The sequence below is a fragment of the Eulemur rufifrons genome, chromosome 21 (genome assembly GCF_041146395.1).
Source record: "Eulemur rufifrons isolate Redbay chromosome 21, OSU_ERuf_1, whole genome shotgun sequence".
NCBI lineage: Eukaryota > Metazoa > Chordata > Mammalia > Primates > Lemuridae > Eulemur > Eulemur rufifrons.
Window position 1 is genome coordinate 24,058,387 of NC_091003.1, and position 24,620 is coordinate 24,083,006.

The 24,620-nt window shown below is 44.2% G+C and overlaps 1 protein-coding gene across 3 annotated transcripts in view; it reads left to right on the plus strand.

Moving 5' to 3' along the window:
- The window catches only part of PI4KA (phosphatidylinositol 4-kinase alpha), a 115,385-nt gene that overhangs the window by 19,261 nt on the left and 71,504 nt on the right, over positions 1–24,620 (plus strand). For 2 of the 3 annotated variants that reach the window (XM_069497273.1, XM_069497275.1), the window contains exons 2-17: positions 2,335–2,451; positions 3,785–3,878; positions 6,973–7,061; positions 8,931–9,003; positions 9,666–9,925; positions 10,438–10,504; positions 12,776–12,924; positions 14,988–15,053; positions 17,469–17,565; positions 19,039–19,230; positions 19,822–19,922; positions 20,547–20,676; positions 21,667–21,799; positions 22,780–22,875; positions 23,233–23,416; positions 23,854–23,957. In XM_069497273.1, the coding sequence (XP_069353374.1) occupies positions 2,335–2,451; positions 3,785–3,878; positions 6,973–7,061; positions 8,931–9,003; positions 9,666–9,925; positions 10,438–10,504; positions 12,776–12,924; positions 14,988–15,053; positions 17,469–17,565; positions 19,039–19,230; positions 19,822–19,922; positions 20,547–20,676; positions 21,667–21,799; positions 22,780–22,875; positions 23,233–23,416; positions 23,854–23,957 (1,952 nt within the window). The remainder of the gene's footprint in view (positions 1–2,334; positions 2,452–3,784; positions 3,879–6,972; positions 7,062–8,930; positions 9,004–9,665; positions 9,926–10,437; positions 10,505–12,775; positions 12,925–14,987; positions 15,054–17,468; positions 17,566–19,038; positions 19,231–19,821; positions 19,923–20,546; positions 20,677–21,666; positions 21,800–22,779; positions 22,876–23,232; positions 23,417–23,853; positions 23,958–24,620) is intronic. The other variant, XM_069497274.1, reaches the window with a different exon arrangement.

Here is a 24,620-nt window from a genome sequence, read left to right on the forward strand (position 1 = left end):
ATGAATGAATTAAAGGCATATTGACTTGATTGACTCTTATACAAGCCATTGGAAGGGTGTTACTGAAGAGAAGTAGCATGAAAAATACTTACATGATGTCAGGCGAGTACTGACTCCAGGTTGACTGTGACTTTGCACCAGGCGCGTTATCTCTTCCAGCCCCAGGAGGACTTCTGTGTAGACGGGGAAACTGAGGCACAGCTTGTCTCCCAAATGAGCTGTGCGAGAGCCAGGATGTGACTTCAGGTCTGACTCCAAAGTCCGTGTGCACTTCACTCACCTAAAAGTTGTCGACATGAGATTTATTTATATACAACAGAAAAAGCACCGTCCTTACCCTTCCTTCCCTAAAGAGATCTCTAGGGACAGAGAAAAGGACTGAGAGCAGAAATACTTAAAAGTTTGAGTGCATCTGTGTTTGGCATTTGGGAATATTGATGAATTATCTCTTTTTTGTACAATTATGTACTTTCTATATTTAATAATGATGTTGTGCCAGTTTGGGCGGGCTTCCGAGTCTCCGTGTTGTCTTCTAGCATGTTAGCTTCACCTCCCAGGTGCATGGCGTAGTGTATCTTCATGTTAGAGCTGGGTATTGATAAAATATCGCACAGGAAAGGGCAAAGTACATAGAGTTTGATAGGGCCCCACATTCTTCCCGCTGCTTTGATGTTGACTCATTAATCAGTGTTCTTTGAATCACCTTGACTCATTCTGTTCTGATTCCATCTTCTTTCAATTTGTTATTTACAGATAGGGTGGTTTTTTTTTTTTTTTTTTTTTGAGAGACTTTCTCTATCAAGATGTGAGTGTGACGTACTAGTGAACATCTTCAATGTGGCCAGAGTCTTTGAAACTACCACTCTGTCGTGATTGGTCTGCAGATCTCTCTTAGTATTTTGTTTTCCCTTCTGTTGTGAAGCACATTCTCCTTATGGAGGAACACTGAAGAAAAGTGGGAATTTAGCATTGCTGGTCTTCTCTTGTCTGTTACCTTACTGTCTTTTATCTAAGCATTTAATCATAAAAGCATGGATATGTATATCCATATATATATATATATATACACACACACACACACACACTTCAATTTTAACTTACTAATTTTTTTCCTGTTTACAAAAGTAATGTCTTCCTATGGAACACATTTTGGAAAGCATTTTGTAAAAAGTAAAACCACATGTCTGTAATATTAGGTTGAACTTCGTGAAAGTGTTGTTCTTATAGGTAAAAAAATGGTTGAATATCAGCAGTTTCGTATGGTTCAACCTAATATTTCACCAAGTGACTGAATCATTTATGTTCCTAATATTGAATATCTAGATTGTTTCCAATTTTTAATTTATGTACACAACATGGTGATGAATGTATTTCTACATAATCTTTGCCTGAGTACTAATTATTTGTCTACAATTATTCCTAGAAGGCAGATTGCTAGGACAAATAATGTTGCCTCTCTTCAGGCTAGAAGGGGCTGTGCTGTCCCTTTGTGTTTGCCCTTTTAAAATGCAAGCAAACAAAAGCAATTTGCTTTCTTTAAAAAAAATTACGATGGTAATTCATTAATGCATTTTCAGGGCAAATTTCAAGCAATACACTTGATTTCCATATCTGTTAAAACATCCCACCAGGACCATGTGAACATCAGTATGTGACTTGTCATTGGTCCACAGCAGAGCAGCAAGGTGAGGGTGTGCTGGTGTTTCTGGTTGCTTGGCTCAGTGCTCTTGTGGCAAAGAGTTTCGAGATTGGCATTACCTGTGTCTCTATTCTTAATGAATCCAGATTTCGGTTCCCTTAAGGCAGATATTTGCTATTGGTTTGTTTTGAAGATAATCCTAATTTTTCCATTTATTCAGTAAAGTGCTGACTTACTGCCTGCTTTGCCTTCTGCTGGCCACTGTTACAGTGTATCCAGTAACACTAGATATTGTTTATGGAGCTCTATGTATTGTGCTAACTCCCAACTGCTTTACACACCTTTGATTTTTAAAAGTGCCCTCAGGGGAGGCATTGTTACTGCTGGTTGGTTTGGGTAACTGGTGCCTCCTCCACTGTCCTGACACCAAAGTGCATACTTTAGCCATTGTGCCTTACCCCCTCTGTATACGTCATTTTAACCCTCAGCTCTCGTTCCTGAGTGTATGTGTTTGGGGAGCATGTGTACGATCATTTCAGTGGCTGGACATACCATTTTTATGATTTTTGAGCTGAAAAAACAGTGGCTTCCTGGTTATATGGACTCACTAGGCTTTTATGGTACTGGTTCATTTCGAATCTGGCTTTCTATTTTTCAACCTATGTGGGTTGTTTTTTTTTAATCTCATTTTCTAGGTCCAAAAGCTGCTTTGCATGTGCCCAGTAGATTTCCATGGGATCTTCCAGTTAGATGAAAGACGGAGAGATGCAGTGATTGCGTTGGGCATTTTCCTCATTGAATCTGATCTTCAGGTAAGCCTTCACAAAATTTAAAGTTTTTGCAGTGTGAAAGGGGGTACAGTGAGAATTTAAATATGTATCTGCTTATAGTTACCTAAAGCAACAGTAGAAAGAATGAATTTGAATCTCATCAAAGTGGTGAAGAAGGAGGGTGAGATAGAGTAGGTGGAAGAGTAGGTGAGAATGAGACCTCTTAATGTAATTGGGGTTTTTTGAACTGTGTGAATATGTTATTAAAAAAATAATAAAATGGGTTTGATCTTGTCTTCTTTTGCCAAAAAGTATGTTAAAATGCTTGGAGAAGTAATTGTGTACCCTGCAGAGAAGGCTTGGCTTTCAATCTCAGGTAAAATGCTCATTAGTCAGACTCAAGGTTACCATTTTTTTCCTTCCAGAAGGATAAAATCATTTGAGGTGATTTTGATATAATATCATATTTTCAAAACTGCAATGTATAAAAATTAAGTTTTAGAGTACATATTAGTGTACTATTTATTTATTTATTTATTTTAATGTACCTTTTAATAGCAATTTAAAAACTAATCTTGCCAGGCAAGGTGGCTCACACCTATAATCCCAGCATTTTGGGAGGCTGAGGTGGGAGGATGATTTGAGGTCAGGAGTTTGAAACCAGCCTGGGCAACATAGTAAGACCCCGTCTCTAAAAAAAAAAAAAAAAATTAAAAAAATTAGCTGGGTGTGGTGGCACACACCTATAGTCCCAGCTACTTGGGAGGCTGAGGTGGGAGGATCGCTTAAGCCCAGGAGATTGAGTTTGCATGGCTACGATCAGGCCACTACACTCCAGCCAGGGTGACAGAGCAAGGTACTGTATCAAAAAAAATAAATAAATAAAATAAAAAAAGGAAGGAATGAGGACAAGGAACATGAGCAAAAAAAAGTATTACCAAGTTGAAAAGCTTATACTGCGAGCTTCTCTCCAGTCCCCAAGAGCTTATCCTTGGGCCCATGGATGGGTTTTTGGGCTCTCTGAACGCTTCTCACTGAAGGAAGCTTTGAGTGTGTGCATACATGTACCTTCTGCAGAGGACTTCACGGGGATGCAGCCCCCAGAAGAGGCCTGAGCAGGCTGGACCCTCACCAGAGGGTGGGCTTTGGCCCTTCCCTTTGGCCCCTGTGGTGTAGGCTGATGTGATGGCCTCTGGACTCCACCATGTGGAAACAGGAAGGGAGTGATGCCATTCGAACTTACATGCACTCTACATTATCCCTGAAGAAACTTTGAGATGATCAGGATGTGGATGTGCTTTGCTTTGGGCTTATTCTGGGCTAAAAAGCTACCAGTCACTTATCTTACTGAATGTATTTTTTTTTTTTTTTTTAGCACAAAGACTGTGTGGTTCCTTACCTTCTTCGACTTCTCAAAGGTCTTCCAAAAGTGTATTGGGTAGAAGAAAGCACAGCTCGGAAAGGCAGAGGTAATTTTGCATAATGTTTTCCCTGAATGCAAGGAAAAATATGTGTGTTCAGCATCTGTAAGGATCAAGTGTTTATTCATACTGATGCGTAAGTTAGGATGATTCTAGCTGGCCCCACTCCTGGCTGTGGAACAACTAACTGCCTGCAGCCAGTTAGTTAGACTCTGTTGTCAGAGTCGAGTGCGAAGCGGGGAGGAGGTGGGTCTAAGCAGGCCCGCCTTGCATTGTACTCTTGGGAGAGCGAGCAAGAACTTTGAGACTTTAGGAGCCTTTTTCATGTCTCCTTGGCCGGAATTGGATCACCTGCCCAACCCTGAACCATTCGCTATTACCCTTAGATTAACAGGCTCACTCCTGGATTGAGGTCATTGCTCCAGATTGCATTGCTGCTGCTCAGAAAAGGTGAGGTGGATATTGAAGACTCAGCAATGAGGTTCACTATAAATAGTTTCATCACTTTGTAGCTGTTGCTAAGTTTCAGTTAAACTCTGCTTCTTTAGAAATGGAATAACTTCATGTGTATTTCTTTTTAACTTGTATGTAATTCAATTTAATTAATATTTTTAGAGGTAGGGTCTTTTTTTTTTTTTTTTTGAGACAGAGTCTCACTTTGTTGCCCAGGCTAGAGTGAGTGCCGTGGCGTCAGCCTAGCTCACAGCAACCTCAAACTCCTGGGCTCAAGCAATCCTCCTGCCTCAGCCTCCCAAGTAGCTGGGACTACAGGCATGCGCCACTATGCCCGGCTAATTTTTCCTATATATATTTTTAGTTGTCCATATAATTTCTTTCTATTTTTAGTAGAGACGGGGTCTCGCTCTTGCTCAGGCTGGTCTTGAACTCCTGACCTTGAGCGATCCACCCGCCTCGGCCTCCCAGAGTGCTAGGATTACAGGCGTGAGCCACCGCGCCCCGCCTAGAGGTAGGGTCTTGCTGTGTTGCCCAGGCTATGTATTTTATTTTGATCTCTCTTTAGTGTCAAGGAAAAGTTAGTCTTTTCCTCTCCTTCCCTCCACTGCCCTTCTTTCTCTGCTGCCCTCTTTGCCTTCTTCTTTCTCTCCCTTCCAAAATATTTACATAGGTCTGCTGTGTGCCAAACATTGTCCTAAACACTTATAATGCTGATGTGCTTGTATATTGATTTCCCAGGGCTCCAAAATTAGCTCAGAAGATGTCTAACAGTTTTAGAGTTTGTGACCCATGAGACTGAAGTTTCTGTAGTTTATATAATTTAGTAATTTACGTAATTTAGTAATTTACATCTGTGAGGCCTGAGGCCCACCTTTGGGTATAGCTGGGGGTTGGTGTGTGTAAAGGAGACCCTTCTTTTTTTTTTTTTTTTGAGACAGAGTCTCACTCTGTTGCCCAGGCTAGAGTGCCATGGCATCAGCTTAGCTCACGGCAACCTCAAACTCCTGGGCTCAAGCAATCCTACTGCCTCAGCCTCCTGAGTAGCTGGGACTACAGGCATGCGCCACCATACCCAGCTAATTTTTTCTATATATTTTTAGTTATCTGGTTAATTAATTTCTTTCTGTTTTTTAGTAGAGATGGGGTCTCACTCTTGCTCAGGCTGGTCTCAAACTCCTGACTTTGAGCGATCCACCCGCCTCGGCCTCCCAGAGTGTTAGGATTACAGGCATGAGCCACCGTGCCCAGCTGACCCTTGTCTTTTTTGTCGGTAGTGTGGCCCTAATTTGTTAGATGGGCTCGGTCTGCTGAAGACAGGTTTTGTTGTTGTCACTAACATTCTGCTTATGCCTGTGTTACTCCTGATCTTCGGGTGATGTACCATGCCTCAGAGATCCCACATTATACCTGTATCCTGCAATTTCAAGGACTACAAATTAAATAGACCATTGTTAGTAGAAAGTCAAATATCCATGTCCACCACTGTGTTACTTACGTTTGAAGAGAAGTATATGAGTCGATGTTGATGCTGTTTTCTTTTTTTTTTTTTAATTTCAAAATAAAGATCGCGTCTATATACATGGATTCATATTAGAATGAAAATTTCAGCATTATTTGAAACATCATTAGAGATACATACATTTTCAATTATTGGGTAACAGTTCACTTTTTTAAATTAAGGCAATATCACTTATGCTTTTAAACTCTAGAGAAGCAGTTCTTAAAGTGTAATCCCTGGACTAGCAGCATTAGTGGCACCTGAGAACTTGTCAGAGATACAAATTATCAGTTCACACATCAGAGCTACTGAACTAGAAAATCTGTGTTTTAACAGGCATTGTGATGCACACTCAAGTTTGAGAACAACCTAGAACTGCATTTTAAAATTATAAACCCAGTAGTAGAAATGTAACGATCTTCTGCCATGTACTATTGACTATGTCCCTAAAATAGTACATACTCCTATGTCCTCGATACAACATTCAGTATTCAAAATTGAGTACATACTTAATTGGGATTGAACCAGACAGCAGTGGTTCTAACATTAAAGATGTGCCTGAAAGAAGTACTGTGTAGGTACAGCACTTCCTCCCAGACTTGAGGGCCACGCGCCCAAGAACCTCCCTGCTAGGAGGCTTAGCAGTATAAGGACTTGAAAAGCTTGTGGGGAATAGAACAAATCCTTGGAAGCTCTTAATAGGATTCTTCCCATTTGCCAAAACAAAGCAGGAAAAAATCCATTTTATTCCATTTAAAGCAGTAGTTCAGACAGAAAGGGACTGAGGAAAAAAACAAGTAAAGTAGTAGTAATAAGTATTTGACAGCTCCCGCGTGTACCATCTTGTTACACTCGTCAACATTGATTTCTCACTTTTATTTAGTCAGGGCATAAAAAATGGAATCTTTCACGTTGAGAGGCTCTATAATCTCAAACTATAAATCGTCTCAGGAAACATTTAAGTTAACAACAGTTAAACATTTGAATTTGTTGAATCAAAACATTTATTTAAAAGAAAGGTAGGGGTATTTCTCAGCAAACACGTTGCACCCCTATCTGTTCTTTTGAGGCTCATTTCCATGAGAGCAGCCTCTATAAACCGGTCCTTGGTGGGCCATATTGGATGGCCAAGAGGTTGGCCCAGCGTCTTGCTTCCGATGATCTGATTTGTGTCTTCACGTCTTTCAGGTGCCCTCCCAGTTGCAGAGAGCTTCAGCTTCTGCTTGGTAACTTTGCTGTCTGATGTGGCTTATAGAGACCCTTCTGTTAGGGATGAGGTAAGCGTGTGGTGACTTGGTGTGTATTTCTATTAGATGGAAGGAGTCGTAAAGCGATGAAAAGAGTAAAAAAAAAAAAAAAAAAAAATCGAAGTGTGATTGGATTGTTTTTGTTGTTTTATTTCATGCTGTTAATAGCAGATCTAAGAAATATTGCTTACAGAACTTTTCAGCTCATAGTATTTTTCAGGATCTCATGAGACTTATATCATTCACTTTTCCAAAAGTCCTGTGACATAGACAGAAAAAGGCAGAGGCTCATTTTCCTTACTCTAGATTGGGGATGGAAGTCATTAGTAGAAGAGAATTTTCTAGGTAGCTGAGGCTTTTACCTTTAAGTGCCCAGACTTTTTTAGATTTCATTAATTATTTTTAATTTCATTGGAAATATTACTAACATGTTTTTCATACTGCCCTCTTTTTTAAACAAAGAATACAATCATGATTTAAAACTTTTCCTAATCAGATTTATCATTTAGAAAGTCATTTTTTACATGTTGCTATTCTTAGGTTCTGCCAAGGAGGGCCTAGTTGCTTATCTGCATACTGTTCGCAGCTAGTGATGCTTTTTGAGTTCTTTCTAGTTTAGGTTCTCATTTATTTGTAGGTTGGCTAAAGAGATGACTAGATATGTTAGGATCATGTGTTTTTATTAAAAAAAAAAAAAGACATTAAGGGCTTTTCTGTGAATAAAACCTACCAAAATAAAGAGGAAAGCACTGAAGATGATAACAATGATTTTATTATATGAAATGAAAAAAGTTTTGCTTTTCAGGCCTTTTCAGATTATTCAGCATTATTTAACATTAGGAAAATGTAAGAAATTGACTTGGTTATCAACAGGTCACGTCAGACCAACTTCATTTTCTTCTTTGCCTGGGGTTTTAGAGGCGTGTAGTTGAGAGAAATGAGGTGGATGCAGTCCAGTTGATCTCCACGAAGGCATTGGACAGGCACCTCTCCTGACATTCTGGACCAATTCTGAGGGTTGAGTGCCAAAATGTTTTGGAGGGTTTGCAGAACTCATGAAGGACCACCCCACCCCCCCACAGGGGGATGGGTGAGCCTCCGGTGACCTCCTGTGGCTGGAGCAAAGCAAGCCAGTGCTGTGAATGAAGATGATCTGAGAAAGTCGGATGATCTCATTTGTAAAAGGCTCAAAGCTGGGAATCGAAGACCAGCACAAAGAGCTAAAGCTAATCCGATGAACTTCGTAGGGAGAAATGAAAAGTAAGAAACACCAACTACATATGTAGAGGTTACATGGCTTAGGAACAGCATGTGAAGAAGATTTAGGTATTTATCTGTAAGCTCATTGAGCCAGCAGCGTGAAGTAGCTGCTGAAAGCTAATGGCACGTAATTAGAAGTGTACAATCTGTGATGTTTGGCGATTGCTCTGGGTGAGTTCCAGCATCCCTCAAATGTCAGTGTACTTTATTCTGAGCAGTACGCTTCCAGACAGATATAGACAGGCTGAACTATCAGCATTGTAAAGGACTCATGATCATAAGGAATAAGATTGAAAAGAACTAGGGGTATTTAGCTGTGAAAAGATAAGATTTGGGGGCCTGTGACCTGTTTATAGAATATGGAGGAAAAAGTGCCCTTAAGGGCCAGTGGGTACAAGCCCCAGGAGGATGATGTTAGCCCAGTGTTAGGAGGATGGAGGACTATGTACCAGCCTAGAGAGGGAGGGTTTCTGTCCCTGGAAGGTCAGCTGGTTGGCCCCTTGGCACAGCTGCTGTGGAGAGATGGATCAGATACGGGGTTGGTCAAGATGATGTCTAGAGCTCCTTCTAATTCTGAATTAATTTGGTGATATTTATCTGATTTTGTTTATAAGTTTGTTTTGTTTCCTTGACTTGTAGATTTTAGAGGCACTTTTGCAGGTTTTGCATGTCCTCTTGGGAATGTGCCAGGCCTTGGAGATTCAAGAAAAAGGTACAATTATAGATCTTTAAGGCTTTTCTTAAAATGGTTTTGTGTTTACTCCTTCCCTCCCTTTTCCCCAGTTGTCTTTTCTGCTTTTTGGTACCTAATGTGTACCTGATGAAAAAAGCCTTCCTATGTTATGCTGTGTTAGTTGTGTTATTAGTATGCTCAGAGGCCACAGGGGCTCATGAGCACAGCTTTGCTATATGAATGCTGGGTGACCTTGGACAAGGAACTGCACCCTTCCGGGCCTCGGTGTCTTCACCAATAACTTGTGTAGGTAGAGTAGTTGGCTTCTAAAAGTCATTTTTCCCTTAATTTAAGGCTACCAATATGGTTCTAAGAGGTATAAATATGTTAACTAGAGTCAAGGTAACTGATAACATGACCTAGCTATAGTATTGATTTGGATGTGCCATGAATAGACTAAACCCTTCCAAGGAGAGTGCCTGAGTGTGGTGGAGACCCAGTCTGAAATTATTAATGACAGGTTGAAAATATTCACATCACCAGTCTGCCCTTGGGGTTGATGCTGTTACTGTGGCTTATTCTGAACCTCCACGTTTGTTAGTGGGTGGGTTGTGAAATGTTAGCCAGTGTTACGAGTTGGTACGGTAGGGTTCTCTCACAGGTACTTTCTCATATTGTAACGTTCTCGCTTGGTTTTCTAGAATACCTTTGCAAGTACGCGATCCCATGCCTGATAGGAATCTCACGAGCATTTGGGCGTTACAGCAACACAGAAGAGTCTCTTCTCTCAAAGCTCTTTCCCAAAGTTGCTCCTCATTCCCTCCGAGTCCCAGAAGAGCTGGAAGGCGTTCGACGGCGATCCTTCAATGACTTCCGCTCCATCCTCCCCAGCAATCTGCTGACTGTCTGTCAGGAGGGCACCCTGAAGAGGAAAACCAGCAGCGTGTCCAGCATCTCTCAGGTAGGGCTGGGCTCCTGGGGAAACAGCAGAGGAGAAGGATGTCGTTAAGGAGCCACGCAAAGAAAATCCCTCTTGTGTGTAATTTGAGGGAACTTAAGAAACATGGAAGACTTCTCTTTAGTACAGAGACTTGCCTCTTACGATTTATAAGTGATTTCATAGTCATAGAGCATATGTTTCACAGCAGTTGGTGCTAAACTCTGTTCTGCATGGAAGACAGTAGATGCCCTAAAGAAGTATATAATTGACCCATAGAGAAAAGATAAAAACACAAAACACTGAGAACAATGCAGCTCAGTAATCAAGTATAAAATACATGGCTAGACACAAAGATTTTAGTGATACAAATATAGTAGAAAATGCTCTAGCTGCGGTGGGTTTTAGGGAGGAGGTGAGGCTTGAACCAGGACTTTAAGTGTAGACATTAGGCTGTCAGAGGGAACCTCGTCTGGGACAAATCAGACTGAGGTCTCACTGGCCTTTTCTGATCCGTAACTGTGCTTGTGTTTCAGGTCAGCCCCGAGCGTGGCGTGCCCCCGCCCAGCTCCCCCGGAGGATCCGCCTTTCACTACTTTGAAGGTGGGCTTCGTCCGTCTCTCTACCAAGAGTACTGACCCAGTGCTCGGAGTTGACTCAGTGACTTCTTGTGATGTTAAGAATGCTGATGCTGTCTATTGTCACGGATCTAGAGTGGCAAGCTTATAGAACGCATTTATTTTCTGTTTTCGTGTAAACTTCTTAAAATTTTCAAATATTTTCTATACAGAGAAAAGTACAGAAAATAATTTACAGACCCCCATATGCCTGTCATCAGAATTTTTTACATTAACCTGTGAAAGCTGATTCTCAGGCAGAAATGCTTAATGGTGTATACTTTTTTTTTAAATGTCAGTAAATATGTAGATTATATTAAAGAATATGACACTGCTGCTGCTTTTATAGAGCTTTGCTGTTCGCAGAGTACATCTACACAATTTACTGAATTTCATTCATGTGCCAGATGCATGTTAAAATTACCTCTACCTTGCCAAGCGCGGTGGCTCATGCCTGTTATCCTAGCACTCTGGGAGGCCGAGGCGGGTGGATCGCTCAAGGTCAGGAGTTCGAGACCAGCCCTGAGCAAGAGCGAGACCCCGTCTGTACTAAAAATAGAAAGAAAGTATCTGGCCAACTAAAAAAATATATATAGAAAAAATTAGCCAGGCATGGTGGCACATGCCTGTAGTCCCAGCTATTTGGGAGGCCAAGGCAGTAGGATCGCTTAAGCCCAGGAGTTTGAGGTTGCTGTGAGCTAGGCTGACGCCACGGCACTCACTCTAGCCCAGGCAACAGAGTGAGACTCTGTCTCCAAAAAAAAAAAAAAACTTTCAGTGACATCACCTGCATAAATCCCAAATCTTACTTAGGTCCTTGCAGCTCCCATCTTTTGCCTCCATCTGTGACACCGCCCCTGCTTCGTGGTGTCTGTCCAAGAAGTGCCCTTTGATCACAGCCGCCTCTCCTTTCTCCCCAGCTGCTCCTGTTAAACCATCTGCTCTCTCCCTCCCTTCTTTCCTCATCTGGTCCCTCTTTCCATGGCCATTTCTTACACTGGCCCTCCAGTGTGTCAGCTCCCTGCGGCACTATTCCCACCACCTTCTGGTTTAAGTTCCTGGCTCGCGTCTGTCTTCAGGCAGACTGGCAGTGTATTACCGGCATCGCAGCACTGGACCCCAGCTTTCGTTAAACTCAACTCTTTGCTTTTTCTGTGCTCTAGTGCTTGGGGAAGTCATAAAATTTATTATTAATATTTCTTTATAGATATTATTTGTCATTGTTTAATATGAAAATACTATAAATGTATTTTCCAATCATAGTTTTCTGTTACAGTTTTTAATAATGGATTTTCAAACAATTGTACACTTTTGCATTCATATTAAGCATCAGATGACTGAATGAATATTTTTGTGATTTTTTTTCCTGCAGTTTTTTTATTGTGATAAAATGCACATAACATAAAATTTGCCATCTTAAACCATTTTTTAGATGTACAGTACAGTGGTATTAAATACATTTAAAATATTGTACAACTATCACCACCGTCCATCCTGAGAACTCTTTTCGCCTTGTGAAACTGCACCTGTTCACGTTAAACAGTAACTCCCCCTTCCTCCTTCCTCCCACCCCCCCGTAGCCGCTGCTCTACTTTCTGTCTACGATTGTGCCTACTCTTAAGTACCTCGTGGAAGTGGGCTCATATAGTATTTGTCTTTTCTGTGATTGGTTTATTTCACTTAGTCATTCAGATTTTAAAACTTCTAGTACTGTGCATTTTTATTCTTCTTGTTTTTCTAGAGATGGGGTCTTGCTCTGTTACCCAGGCTGGAGTACAGTGGCGTCATCATGGCTCACTACAGCCTCAAACTCCTGGGCTCAAGTGATCCTCCTGCCTCAGCTTACTGAGTAGCTAGGACTACAGGCTCATGCCACCATATCTGGCTAATTTCTTTAAAAAATTTTTGGTGGTAAAATATTTTGGAAGCCCTATGGACCTCAAACTTTTATATCTCTCAACTTTTGAAAAAGAGTAATTCTTTTTTTCCTGTCCCATGTGTTAAGTTATATTGTTTGGGTTGGATATATTAGGACATGATCATGTTTGAGCCTTTGACTTGAAACACCCAAGTGAGGGGCGTCACTTTCCAAGGATTTGCCGTCCAGCCTTCAGTTCTTACTTTAGAAACAAGCAAGGACCTGGGGTATACACAAAAGTAAAACCTATGCCTGTGTTGATTATTGGGGGAATCAGCTTGGGGAAGTGTCCCGGTCACGTATGACCATGGCTAACTTCCTGGTTTTCTCTCCTGCCAGCATCTTGCTTGCCTGATGGGACCGCCCTGGAGCCTGAGTACTACTTCTCCACCATCAGTTCCAGCTTCTCAGTCTCTCCCCTTTTCAATGGCATCACCTATAAGGAATTCAACATTCCACTAGAAATGCTCCGGGAACTCTTGAACTTGGTAAGGAGAGGAGCATTGGTGGGTAAATAGACCGTGGTGATTGAGGCGGGGAGGGGGTCGGTAAGAGTGCTAGTGGTGAAAGCCTGAAGTTTTTATTTTTATTTATTTATTTTTGAGACAGAGTCTCGCTCTTTTGCCCTGGATAGAGTGCAGTGGCGTTAGCCTAGCTCACAACAACCTCAAACTCCTGGGCTTAAGCAATCCTTCTGCCTCAGCCTCCCGAGTAGCTGGGACTACAGGCATGTGCCACCATGCCTGGCTAATTTTTTTCTATATATATTTTTAGCTGTCCAAATCATTTCTTTCTTTCTATTTTTAGTAGAGACGGGGGTTTCACTCTTGCTCAGGCTGGTCTTGAACTCCTGACCTCGAGCAATCCTCCCGCCTCGGCCTCCCAGAGTGCTAGGATTACAGGCGTGAGCCACCGTGCCTGGCCAAGCCTGAAGTTTTTTAAAAAAAAACTCAGCGTACCGGTATTTCAAAGTATAGTTTAGTAGTCATAAATTTTCAGATTAAAGAAAGAAGGAGAATAACATTCATGGAGCCATTGTATGACACTTTCTCATTTAATCCTTGCAGCAGCCATGCGGGAGGCACCCATGCATCCCCATTGGGAGGGAAGGAAATCAATGTCAAGGACATGCAGGCAACGGGCAGGGCTGGCTCAGTCTGGGGATTCTGACTCTAAGTCCAGTGCTTTTCCATTGTACCTGACTCCCTATCAGGGGTTGTTCTATTTGGATTAATATAAAACCTTAACTTTTTCATATTTGAGTTCCTTTGGATCACCTTTGAGGTACACCAGAGAAGACATTGGTGCCACCGTCTGAGTCCTGAAATGGACAGATCTGTGGTCAGATGCAGGGGCCCTGGAGTTGTTACGGTGGTGCTGGGGTAGTTCAGGACAGATTTGATGGGTGGGGGTGATGACATTATCAAGGGCGCACTCTATGTATCAGGCTTTCTGTTTTGGAAACGAGGACATCTTCCAAAGCCTGGAGCCTGCGCTGGAAAGAGCAGCCATCTCCCTGCTATGTGGAGTGCGAATAGAAGTCACTCAGAGAATGGCTTCAGGCTGAATTAAAACATGGGTGATAATTAGCAAGGATGGAGCCATGATGAACTACTAAATAGCTTAGGATGTTTTTCTCAAGTTGCCATCAGGAAGGGAAACTTTCCCGCTTCTCAGAGTCAATGTCTCAGACAGAATGGTGGTCTAGGAGGGCTGTGACCTCTGCAGATGGCTCTTCCTAGTACCATGTCAGAAATCCTAATTGAAGGCTGGTGTTTTACATCCTTTCTTGGGGAATTATTTTTTCCAATATATTTTAACATTTCAAGTTTAGGTTTTCTTTTAGGCAATTTTTCATTTCTTTTCCTGGTGTGGTCTTCATCATTATCCATACATTTTGGAAATGACATTTGTCAAGTACTACAGTTGCAGGAGTGGGGCAATTTTTTCAGATGGTTCTGCAGTTGACACCACAGAGTTCATTCCATACTAAATGCTGTACAGAGGACAGGTAAAAACAATTGCTTCTACTAGAAATTTTAAATGTGTGTTCCAGTTTAAGTACCTGGGCAGTTGTAGAAGAGCCAGTGCACCTGGTTTGGGGAGAAGGGAGGCACTTTCCGCACCGAGGACTGGCTGTGAGGGTGTCCTGGATGTCTGGGAGGGGATTGTGGAAGGACGTCACACAGCTGTGCTTATTAACTGTGAGTTGGTGAAATGGCAGCAATGCCTGGAGCCTGGACGCTTTCACATCCTGAACATGGAAATCTGATGTCAGCAAATTTGAGGGAGTTGGCTCCTTTACTTTGTTTTTGTATCATTTTTATCTAGGGTAGGAAAAGAAGCCCCAAGGGATGGCAGAATTGAGGGTGTGTGCATATAGTTTGATATATAGCCATACCTTATATTAATATATTGTTGGTCTGTTGCCTTGATCACATTTTTCAGTGTGTTTGAACATGGATTTGTGATGAGGTTTTGGTAGAAGGAGCTAGTGTTCCTGTCTCTCTCACTGTGTCAGTTGCTTCATGAGGTTTTGTTTCCCTGATAGGTGAAGAAGATCGTTGAAGAGCCTGTTCTCAAATCCCTGGATGCAGTTGTAGCCAGCGTGATCGAGGTACATCCCTTCTTAGGGCATCGCCATGAGATAAGCCTGATTTAAGCATCTGAGAAAGCAGGAGTTCATGTGGGGGCTGGAATGGAAGGGGTTTGGCTGTGAGTTTTCAGCTTAACTTCCCTCATGCCACAGAATAACCCACCTGCGTGAGTGCTTGCTCTGTGCCGGGTTCTGGGCCAAGCTCTTAAACACAATCACCTCCAGTGCCCCCGACTGGTGGCTAGTGTCTCCATTTCACCAATAGAAGATAGAGGCACAAGGGGACTAGCTAATGTGCCATATCACACAGTCACTGCGGGAGCTGGAGTGTGGCCTGGGCCTATCTGACTCTTTCATCTTCCTGGCTCCTTTGTGCTCAGGCTGCTTCTTGGGGCTCAGAGCTGTGCTTTCCAGGCACATGCAAGCCCTGGCTTTTAAGCGTAAGGGGTGTGTACCTAGGGAACTTTTGTCTTTAATATGTTTGGAACCAAGGCCTACAGCATTATTTATGGTATATTTATGACATTGGTGCTGGGAGGTCTCAAAATCTCAGGGGGCATCTGGGTCAGGCCCCATTTGAGTGTTAGGATCAGAGAGATTGCCTTTTGCTGGGCTGATTATGTCTGTGGGTGCATGCTGGACCCAAGTCCTTATTTAAGCCTGGTCTTCTTCCTCTCACCTGATGATAAGACACACAGTGCCTGATAACTACTGGTACCTGCGGCCCAGGTATGAAGCAGGTGGGAACCACCAGAGGCTTCCTCTGTTGCAGTTGGCTGCCAGCGAGCTGCTGGCAGATGTGAGATGGATGTGCTGGGTGTGGTTTGCTGTGGGTTGGTTCTTGGCCAAGGAACACGGTTCCTGTAACTCTCCAGGTTGTAGCTGGGCACTTCCTACCTTGTCTTCAACCCTTCTGCAGGTTGTTCTTCCTGTTGGCCTGAGCTGTAGCTGTCTCTCTCTCTCATTGCAGCTTGCAGTCTCAGAGGCCTCTTGGTTTCCATCGTCAGTGTGTGGTCGTGTGTGGCCCAGGGCAGACCAGGAGGACCAGGGCTGAGAGAGGGGCCGGGCAGTCAGACACCTAGAGACTTGCTGGGCCTGCACTCTACCTCGGGACCCTCCTCCCTTCTGAACCACAGAAGTTTTGGGCATTTTTATTTTGTAATTTGGACTTTTAGTATAAATGTCCATTTGAAGAAATGGTTTCATGACTGAAAAAGAAAAAAGATTCTTACTATCCTGACTGGAGTTACTGCAATATATTAATCATCGTCCATAATCAGTGTAATCAAGCAATTATGGCACATTCGTTACGTGCCAGACACTGTGATAGGACTTCACTCACTCACTCCTTGAATCCTACAACAATGCCTGGTTTACAGACATGGGGAAACTGAGGCTTTTAGGGCTAAGGCACTTTGCTTACACATAGAGTGAGTGGTGGAGCCCGGCTGTGGACCTCAGGCAGTCAGATGCCAAAGCTCCCAGCTTAGCACTTGGGTGGTCCGGGCTCCAGAGGCAGAGCCCTGTGCTGCTCTCCCAGTCCGCCCTGCAGGGGCGTTGTGAGGACCGTGCGAGACCATGTCTGTGAGGCAGTTGTGGTGGTGCCCATCGATGGCACCTAGTTCATGGCAGCTCTTACTGTCAGTGCCCTCCTGAGACCTGGCATGACTCACACACCCTCCGAGTGATTCTCGTTTCCTCCATGTGACCTCCCCTGTCCCGCCCTCCGCCAGCCCCACACCATGTGCCCCTCCGCCCCACCTGACCCCTCTGCAGATTTGCTTCCTCGCCTCCCTCGCCTGTATTTCCAGAGCACTTTTACACTCGTCAGGAACTGTAACAAACCAGATCTTTCCGTCCTGCTAAACTGGGAATATATAGAAGTTAAGGACTGTATCTTACTTAACTCATTATACCTTGTGTGACTTTTTTTGCCCAAGAAGAAAAATAGTGGTACATTTCAGATTAGATTGTTAAAGAATAATTTAAAATGTGTTTTAATTAGAAAACATGCACTGAATGTGAAGGTGCCCTGGCTGTAGTGTCTGTGTTTGGAGGATGGACAGGGTAGATCCCTTACTCTGGTAGCCACTTGGCTGTCTTCCTCCTCCTCCTCCACTTCCTGTGTCCCTCTGTGTGCCAAGGATGGTGAGCTTCAGCCACAGGAAGGTGGTTCTTCCTTCTAGGGTGCAGATGGCTGCACCCCCACAGGCATCTCTGGACTGCATGAGCCTCCTGTTTTCCTTGGCCTGATGCTCAAAGGGGTGAAGAAAGCAATTGAAGTGTCCAAGTGCTGAATCGTGATAAATGGTTTCTCCATTTAGAATGCTAAGTCACGAATCACTGCTCAGCCAGGCCTCACTCAACATGCAAGGCGAAGGCTGGGCAGAGGAGTTTCTGTTCTGTGGTCACGTGCGTCTCCTCCCTCCCATGCAGGCCAACCCCAGCGCCGATCTCTACTACACGTCCTTCAGCGACCCTCTCTACCTGACCATGTTCAAGATGCTGCGCGACACTCTGTACTACATGAAGGGTGAGGACTGCTCATGAGTGCAGTGAGACTGGCTCCTGGGCTGCTGTCCCTGGCTAGTGGTTGCAGGCTGGTGCTCACTGTCCTTTGGGGCCACTTAAAAAATACATATGAGCAACATGATCACATTACTGAAACTTTGGGGAAAAAGCAAATTAGAAAAAAAATCTGTCCATAATCCTGCAACTCTAGTACTATCAATGATGGCTTCTTTGGTGGGTTTATTTCTTCAGTTGTTTTTCTAATACCTTTCTACATATTATTAATATATTGTCCAGATAAGCACACATACAGTTTTACATGTCTGTTTAGGCTTTTTAGAGAAAAGAAGTCACTCATAATCTTTTACCTCTGAGGTAATATCTTTTCTTTTTCTTTTTTTCTTTTTTTGAGACAAAGTCTTGCTCTGTTGCCCAGGCTGGAGTGCAGTGGCCTCGTCACAGCTCACTGCAACTGTAAACTCCTGGGCTCAAGCAATCCTCCTGCCTCAGCCTCCCAAGTAGCTGGGACTACAGGTGCATGCCACCATGGCCAGCTAACTTTTCTATTTTTTGTAGAGTGGGGTCTTACTCTTACTCAGGCTGATCCTGAACTTCTGGGCTCAAGCCATCTTCCTGCCTTGGCCTCTGAGATAATAATCTAACATGCACACGTAAAAATTTAGCATTTCCTTCCAGTCTCTCTTTCGTGCATTTTTAAAAACACTCTTTCTGCACTTTTCCCTCACACTATGGAATATTCTTCATAAACATAAGCTCTGATGACCACATGCTGTTCTGTCACATAGATACCATAATTTAGTTAACCATTTTCCTGATCTGATTCCAAGAGTTCCTGGGAAGCTGAGTCTGCTGGGGCCACAGCAAGGGTTTAGGTTCTCTAAGAAGGGGTGTCAGGATGTTCCAGCTCCCCCTGACCTCCAGGAGCCTGTAAGCCCTGCTTTTCCACCGTGCTATGTGGTCTGCTACAGTGGTTCTGCTGAACTCTCCAGACCCCAGCGATGACAGTTTGAAGTGTCCGACATTGGTGCTCTGAAGATCCAGAGAATTCCCTCCTTTGGGCTACAACCAGTGTTTGACCTTATCTAATAAATGACAAGCCTTTTTTTTCTGTAAACATCACTGAACTATTTGCTATTGTCTGTGGAACCAGTCCCAGTGATGATACATTCTAATTTATGTGTTTCATATATTCAGGTCTCAGTGTATTGACTGCTTAAAACAAAGTGTGGCTCTGACTTCCCTGGGAAATTATCATTTTCTCTGATTGCTTGGTTGTATGCATGTGAAACACAATTGCGTACATTCTAGCCAAGTTCTTCCCAGTGGGTGTTCTTGGAACCACAGTAGCCAGTAGCAAATGCTGCTCTTCCCAGGTTTCTTTAGAGAGGGAAAGAGATCATAGCCATTGACAGCCGCTGCCTGTGTTCTGGTGCAGCTTTCTTTCCAGCTGTGATGCCTGTCCTCTATCCCACAGACCTCCCAACCTCCTTTGTGAAGGAGATCCATGATTTTGTGCTGGAGCAGTTCAACACAAGCCAGGGGGAGCTCCAGAAAATCCTCCATGATGCAGACCGGATCCACAATGAGCTGAGTCCCCTCAAACTGCGCTGCCAGGCTAACGCTGCCTGCGTGGACCTCATGGTGTGGGCCGTGAAGGACGAGCAGGGTGAGCCCAAGCTGCCTGCCTGGCCCCGCAGCCAGGCAGACTGCCTCACTTCCTGTGTCCAGGCATGCCTCAGAGACTTTCTTCCTATAAATTCCCCAAACCACTTCTATAGCGCTTGGCTCTGTTACCAGCATGCGGCGGTGGTAGGAGCAGCTGCCTCCTGGGTGCATGCAACACTGAGCATCAGCTCCTGCTGTGGCCTGGACATTTGGTGTCCTGTCCTGTGTGGAGGGCACTGGGCCTGGGAGGATGGGGAAGCCTCCGTCCACAGGGCGGAGGTTGCTGCTGCTTGCTGGGTCGTTAGGCTTTTCTGTGGCGATGTGGGAGGTCAGTGCCAAAGTGTGAGGTGTTTGTCCAGGGTAGCAGAGAATGGGAAGGTTTCCTGAGTAATGGGACACTACAGGGACAAGGGGGGTTAGGACCAGCGGAGAAGAGAGTGTAATCACATGCAGTATGACCTCTCTATGAATAAAGCCTGCGAAAAGTAGGTCTCTGGTGTTTAATTAAAGTATGTGCTTACTTGGTGAATAAGTGTGTTATAAATATTGGACTTCGCTGATCACTCATACCCTCCTCTGATTTTAAATTAAGGTGCAGAAAATCTTTGCATCAAGCTGTCTGAGAAGCTACAGTCCAAGACGTCCAGCAAAGTCATCATTGCTCACTTGCCCTTGCTTATCTGCTGTCTGCAGGTCAGTCTCCCTGACACCTGAGAGGCTTAAATCCTATCGATAGGGTATCCTTCTCCTCATAGTGTTCAGGCTGTGGTGGGCACCAGCACTGGAGATGGTGTGGTGTGAGCTGTTGTCTTTAGGAGCTTTAACTAGAGACTGCTGTGGACCGTCCGTCGCTGAGTGAGCCTGGGCCTCCCCCACCTACAGGATGCCAGGGGTTTCTGTAGGTGGCATCTGGGCGCAGCTGGACTCTGGTCCTCCTTTGTGAGGCTGTCCCGGATTTGCTGGGCGGTGCCCAAGGCCGGCAGGTAAAAGGTCATGGGGCCACAAGAAGGGACACCTCCTGATGCCCCCAGCAGTAGCTCCGCTCTGCTGAGACTCTTACCTTCTCACAAATCCCACTGCCTGCTATTGTTTAAAAATCCCATTGTGTACCTTTTCTCTCTTAGCTTGCTTCCGAAAGAAATGAGCACACTTTAAGAATGTATTGTATATCCCTTTTAGGTGGGGGAGAGAGTCAGCATCGTCCCCGTTCCCTCTTTTTGCCTCCTGGGCAGGTGGCCTTGGGGAGCTTTGACTGGGTATCTGAAGTGTTGAGCACCTCACTGCTCAGGCCGGGTGACAGGAGATGGTGTGTTACAGGGTTTGGGCCGCCTGTGTGAGAGGTTCCCCGTGGTGGTACACTCGGTGACGCCGTCCTTGCGAGACTTCCTAGTCATCCCGTCCCCAGTGCTGGTGAAGCTCTACAAGTACCACAGTCAGTACCACACAGGTAATAGACCAAGTACCCTTGAGGCCCTGTGAAAGGAGCCAGCCGACTGTGTGTGAGCCCCACAGGTTCCGGACTGTCCCTGGGCTCATTCCTCTGCCACGCCTGTCCTGTCTTTCCCTACATACCCCCTCTGAGCTCCAGGCCTTTCCTTCCCCCTCCTCCCCCGTTCTGTACTCTCGGCACCACTGATCGCCCCGTCTAGTCCCATTTTCTCTTTGGAGTCTCCTCTCACTGTGGGAGTCCAAAGTGTGAGTCCGGCGTGCCCCACTCACTTAGCCGAAGCTTTGCTTTGCGTACAGAACCTCACCTAGTCCCTCCTGCCCCTGTGAAAGTGCATTATGATGTTTCTGCAGACAACATGACAATAATTACTATCTGCTGTGTGCTAGAGGCCCTAGTGTAATATCGCCATCCTACCCACAGTCCTCTGAAGGTGGCATTTTTATCTTCTTCCTTCAGATGAAGAAACGCAAACTCAGAGCAGTTGAAAAAGAGGGAGGGACCTCTTGAGCTCTAAGGCCTCTGCTTTCACGCTCATCACCCACCCTTACCGGGCGGGCTTCGTGCTCATTAGTGAGATAACCCCAGGGGCAGGACTGTGCCTCACCCTCCGAGCTGCATTCCTGTGGATGCTTTTTTTTTTTTTTTAATTCTTATTTCAGCATATTGTGGGGTACAAAAGTCTAGGTTACGTATATTGCCCTTGCCCCCCACCCCCTCCTGTGGGTGCTTGTCAGTGCTTTTGAATGGTTTATTGAGAAGTTGCTGATTTCCCGTATTTATCCCTTTGTAGCCTATATATTATTCCTTTTGATTTAAACACGTTCCTTCCTGTTGGTCTCAGGCTCTTTTGTTTTGGTCAAATGTTTTTATAGTGATTGCTTTTATAAGCTAAAAATGATCAGCATATTATCTTGGTTTTTGAATTACAAAGAAGGGGATGAAAAGTAACAGGCTCAATCAGATGCATATTTGAATTTTTACATTTAGTTGCTGGCAATGATATAAAAATCAGTGTGACCAATGAGCATTCCGAGTCGACCCTGAATGTCATGTCAGGCAAGAAGAGCCAGCCTTCCATGTACGAGCAGCTCCGGGACATCGCCATCGACAACATCTGCAGGTGAGGAGGTGGGACGCTGGGCGAGGGGAGGTAGAAGGCAGCATCGCACAGACGCTTATTATTGATACAAAGCAAGAAATGTTTATAACTTTTATAGCCTATTTCTGATTATTCTAAACCTACACTGGATCTATAAAGAGGAATTATTACGTACTTTTAAAAAATGAAATTTCCTTCCTTTTTCTCATTATAAACATAATAAGAAATGCTTATTAGAGAAAATTTGTAATGTATAGAAAAGTAGGAAGAGAAGAATCCAGAGTAACACGTTGTCATGTTTTCTTTATCTTTTTTTCTGTGTAATATCTAATATAAATGAGAGGTTTTTAAGTCTAGCTTAGTATCTCTGGCTTCCCAGACTCCTGCCATGTGAACTCTTGCTCTCCCAACTCAGGAGCCAAATGCGTCATGATTCCCATGAAAATGGCTCCCTCCCTCTCTGACTTCCACTCCCCACTGTCAGAAGCCAAATCAAGAACTTGGCCCCCGTCTGTCAGACTCCCGCTGTTCTCTGACACTCTGGTTCAGGAGCCAAACAGATGTGGAGAGCGAGAGACACCTTGTAAGATTTTATGTTCTTAGGGGCTTTCGAAATTCCCCCTTTCTCTATAACATAAGCATTTCTCCTTATTGCAATGATCTTGATACATAATTGTAACATACCCTCAGCTGTCTTGGGACTGTTTGTCTTTGGAATCAATTACTGTGACTTTTGTTAAGGAACAGTACAGGAGATTTAAAATTGGAGTTGGGGTGAGTATGATATTCTGATGGAAAGTGTTCTGGGCAAAATAATGAAGTTATTGTTTCCAACTGAGATATTTATGGAGTGGGCAAAATCTGCAGCAGTTCTCAGATTTCTGGGGAAAAAATTCAGAGCAATTCTTTAAACTTTGTAGACCCGAGAAAGGAAAAATTATAAAACAAAAAAACGATCTTGTTTTGATGCCTAATGCCATGTTGGTTTCCTCACTGCTCAGGTGCCTGAAGGCTGGATTGACAGTGGACCCGGTGATTGTGGAGGCCTTCCTGGCCAGCCTTTCCAACCGGCTCTACATCTCCCAGGAGAGTGACAAGTATGTCCCAGTCCCCATTCCTCTCGGGCAGCCCCATGGTTCTCAGCAGTTTTGAAGTCTCTCCTTGTCTCGTAGCATACGCACGCACTGGGTTTGTCACAGATTTAAGGTGAAGCTTATCTCAGAGTGTACATCTTGGACCACTGTGTGGGAGTAGAGAAAGATCTTTGTCCTCTGGCCTATTGTCTGGGGCTTTGTGTTTCTGCTGGTTGTTAAAATCCCATGCTGTCATTTTCACATGAACGCTTCATCAGGACTGTGATGAAATTGAAGTCTAGATCATAGCCTCTGGGTTTTATTTCACCACTGCATGCCAGAGCACTGTTGCTAGGGTGCTTCTGTTCTTCCCTCCCGTAGGGACGCTCACTTGATTCCTGACCACACAATCCGAGCCTTAGGACACATTGCAGTGGCCCTGAGGGACACTCCAAAGGTCATGGAGCCAATTCTGCAGATCCTGCAGCAGAAATTCTGCCAGCCACCCTCCCCACTCGATGTGCTCATCATCGACCAGCTGGGCTGCCTGGTTATCACCGGAAACGTAAGGAAGGCCCTGCGAGGAGGCAGAGCCAGAAAGCCCACTGACCCTACGCAAGCCTCGTTAAACTCTTTTGACTATAAGCGATGTAAAAATATAGATAAATTTACCTTGCAGTTGAGCTAAATGTTCACAACTGTTGAAAGTTGAATAGTAGACTAGCGTAAGGTTCCATGAGTGCTGGGGAAAAAGAGGTTTAATTTATTGTCAGTAACATAAAATAGGATTTGAATTGAAGCTACTTCCCTTTGAGCTTTTAATTTCAGGTTTGCTTAAAGCTTTAGAAATGGATGCCCTGTGTGGTTTTTGGGGGGCTGTTATGGTCCATGATTCCAGAGCTTTCCCTCTGAATGATGACAGGAGGGGCCTTCCATGTGTTCTGAGGAGGGATTTTGTGAAGGAGTCACAATGTGGTGACAGTGCTCCTCACTCTCTTCCAGCAATACATCTACCAGGAAGTGTGGAATCTCTTCCAGCAGATCAGCGTGAAGGCCAGCTCTGTCGTGTACTCCGCCACCAAAGATTACAAGGACCACGGCTACAGGTAACTGGACCTCATTGTCCTTTTTGATCTCAGCAGTGTTTAATTCCCTTTGAAAATGTAAGGTTTGGGAATTTGTCTCTCAAACTCTTCCTACAGAAGCACTGTATAATACAAATCAGTGCACATATAAGGTGGGGAATGAAAACCCACACGCGGCCCCATCTGGAGCTGACCACAAGCATCTCAGTGAACGTGGTCCCAGCCCCACCCCTTCCTCTGACCAAGCCCAAGCTGCACACCCAGGTGACTTGTTTTATAGGCTAATACTTCAACTTGTCATAAATGTTCCTCTGCACGTTGCCTTTAATGGTTGTGTAGCATCCTGCCGTATAGCAGTACCAAGATTATTCTGCTAGTCCCTAGCTTGGGTGTTAAGTAGTTTTTTCAGTTTTCTTGCTGGTAAGTGCTGTATTGACAACCTACTAGCGAAATCTGTGTACATCTTTGATTCTTTCCTCAGGTTAGATTCAGCAAAGGAAGATACAGAGGGCCGAAGGGAGTAGGTGTTTTACATCCTCGAACATTTGATAAAGTTTGGCCACTCTTCCCTGACAGACACAGATGCTTCCTGTCTGTTCCCCTCTGTTACCTGGGAGTGTCTTGAGGACAGGGATATGGGACCAGGTTGGGGGATCTCACAAGTGTTTGGCAGATCAGTGGAAG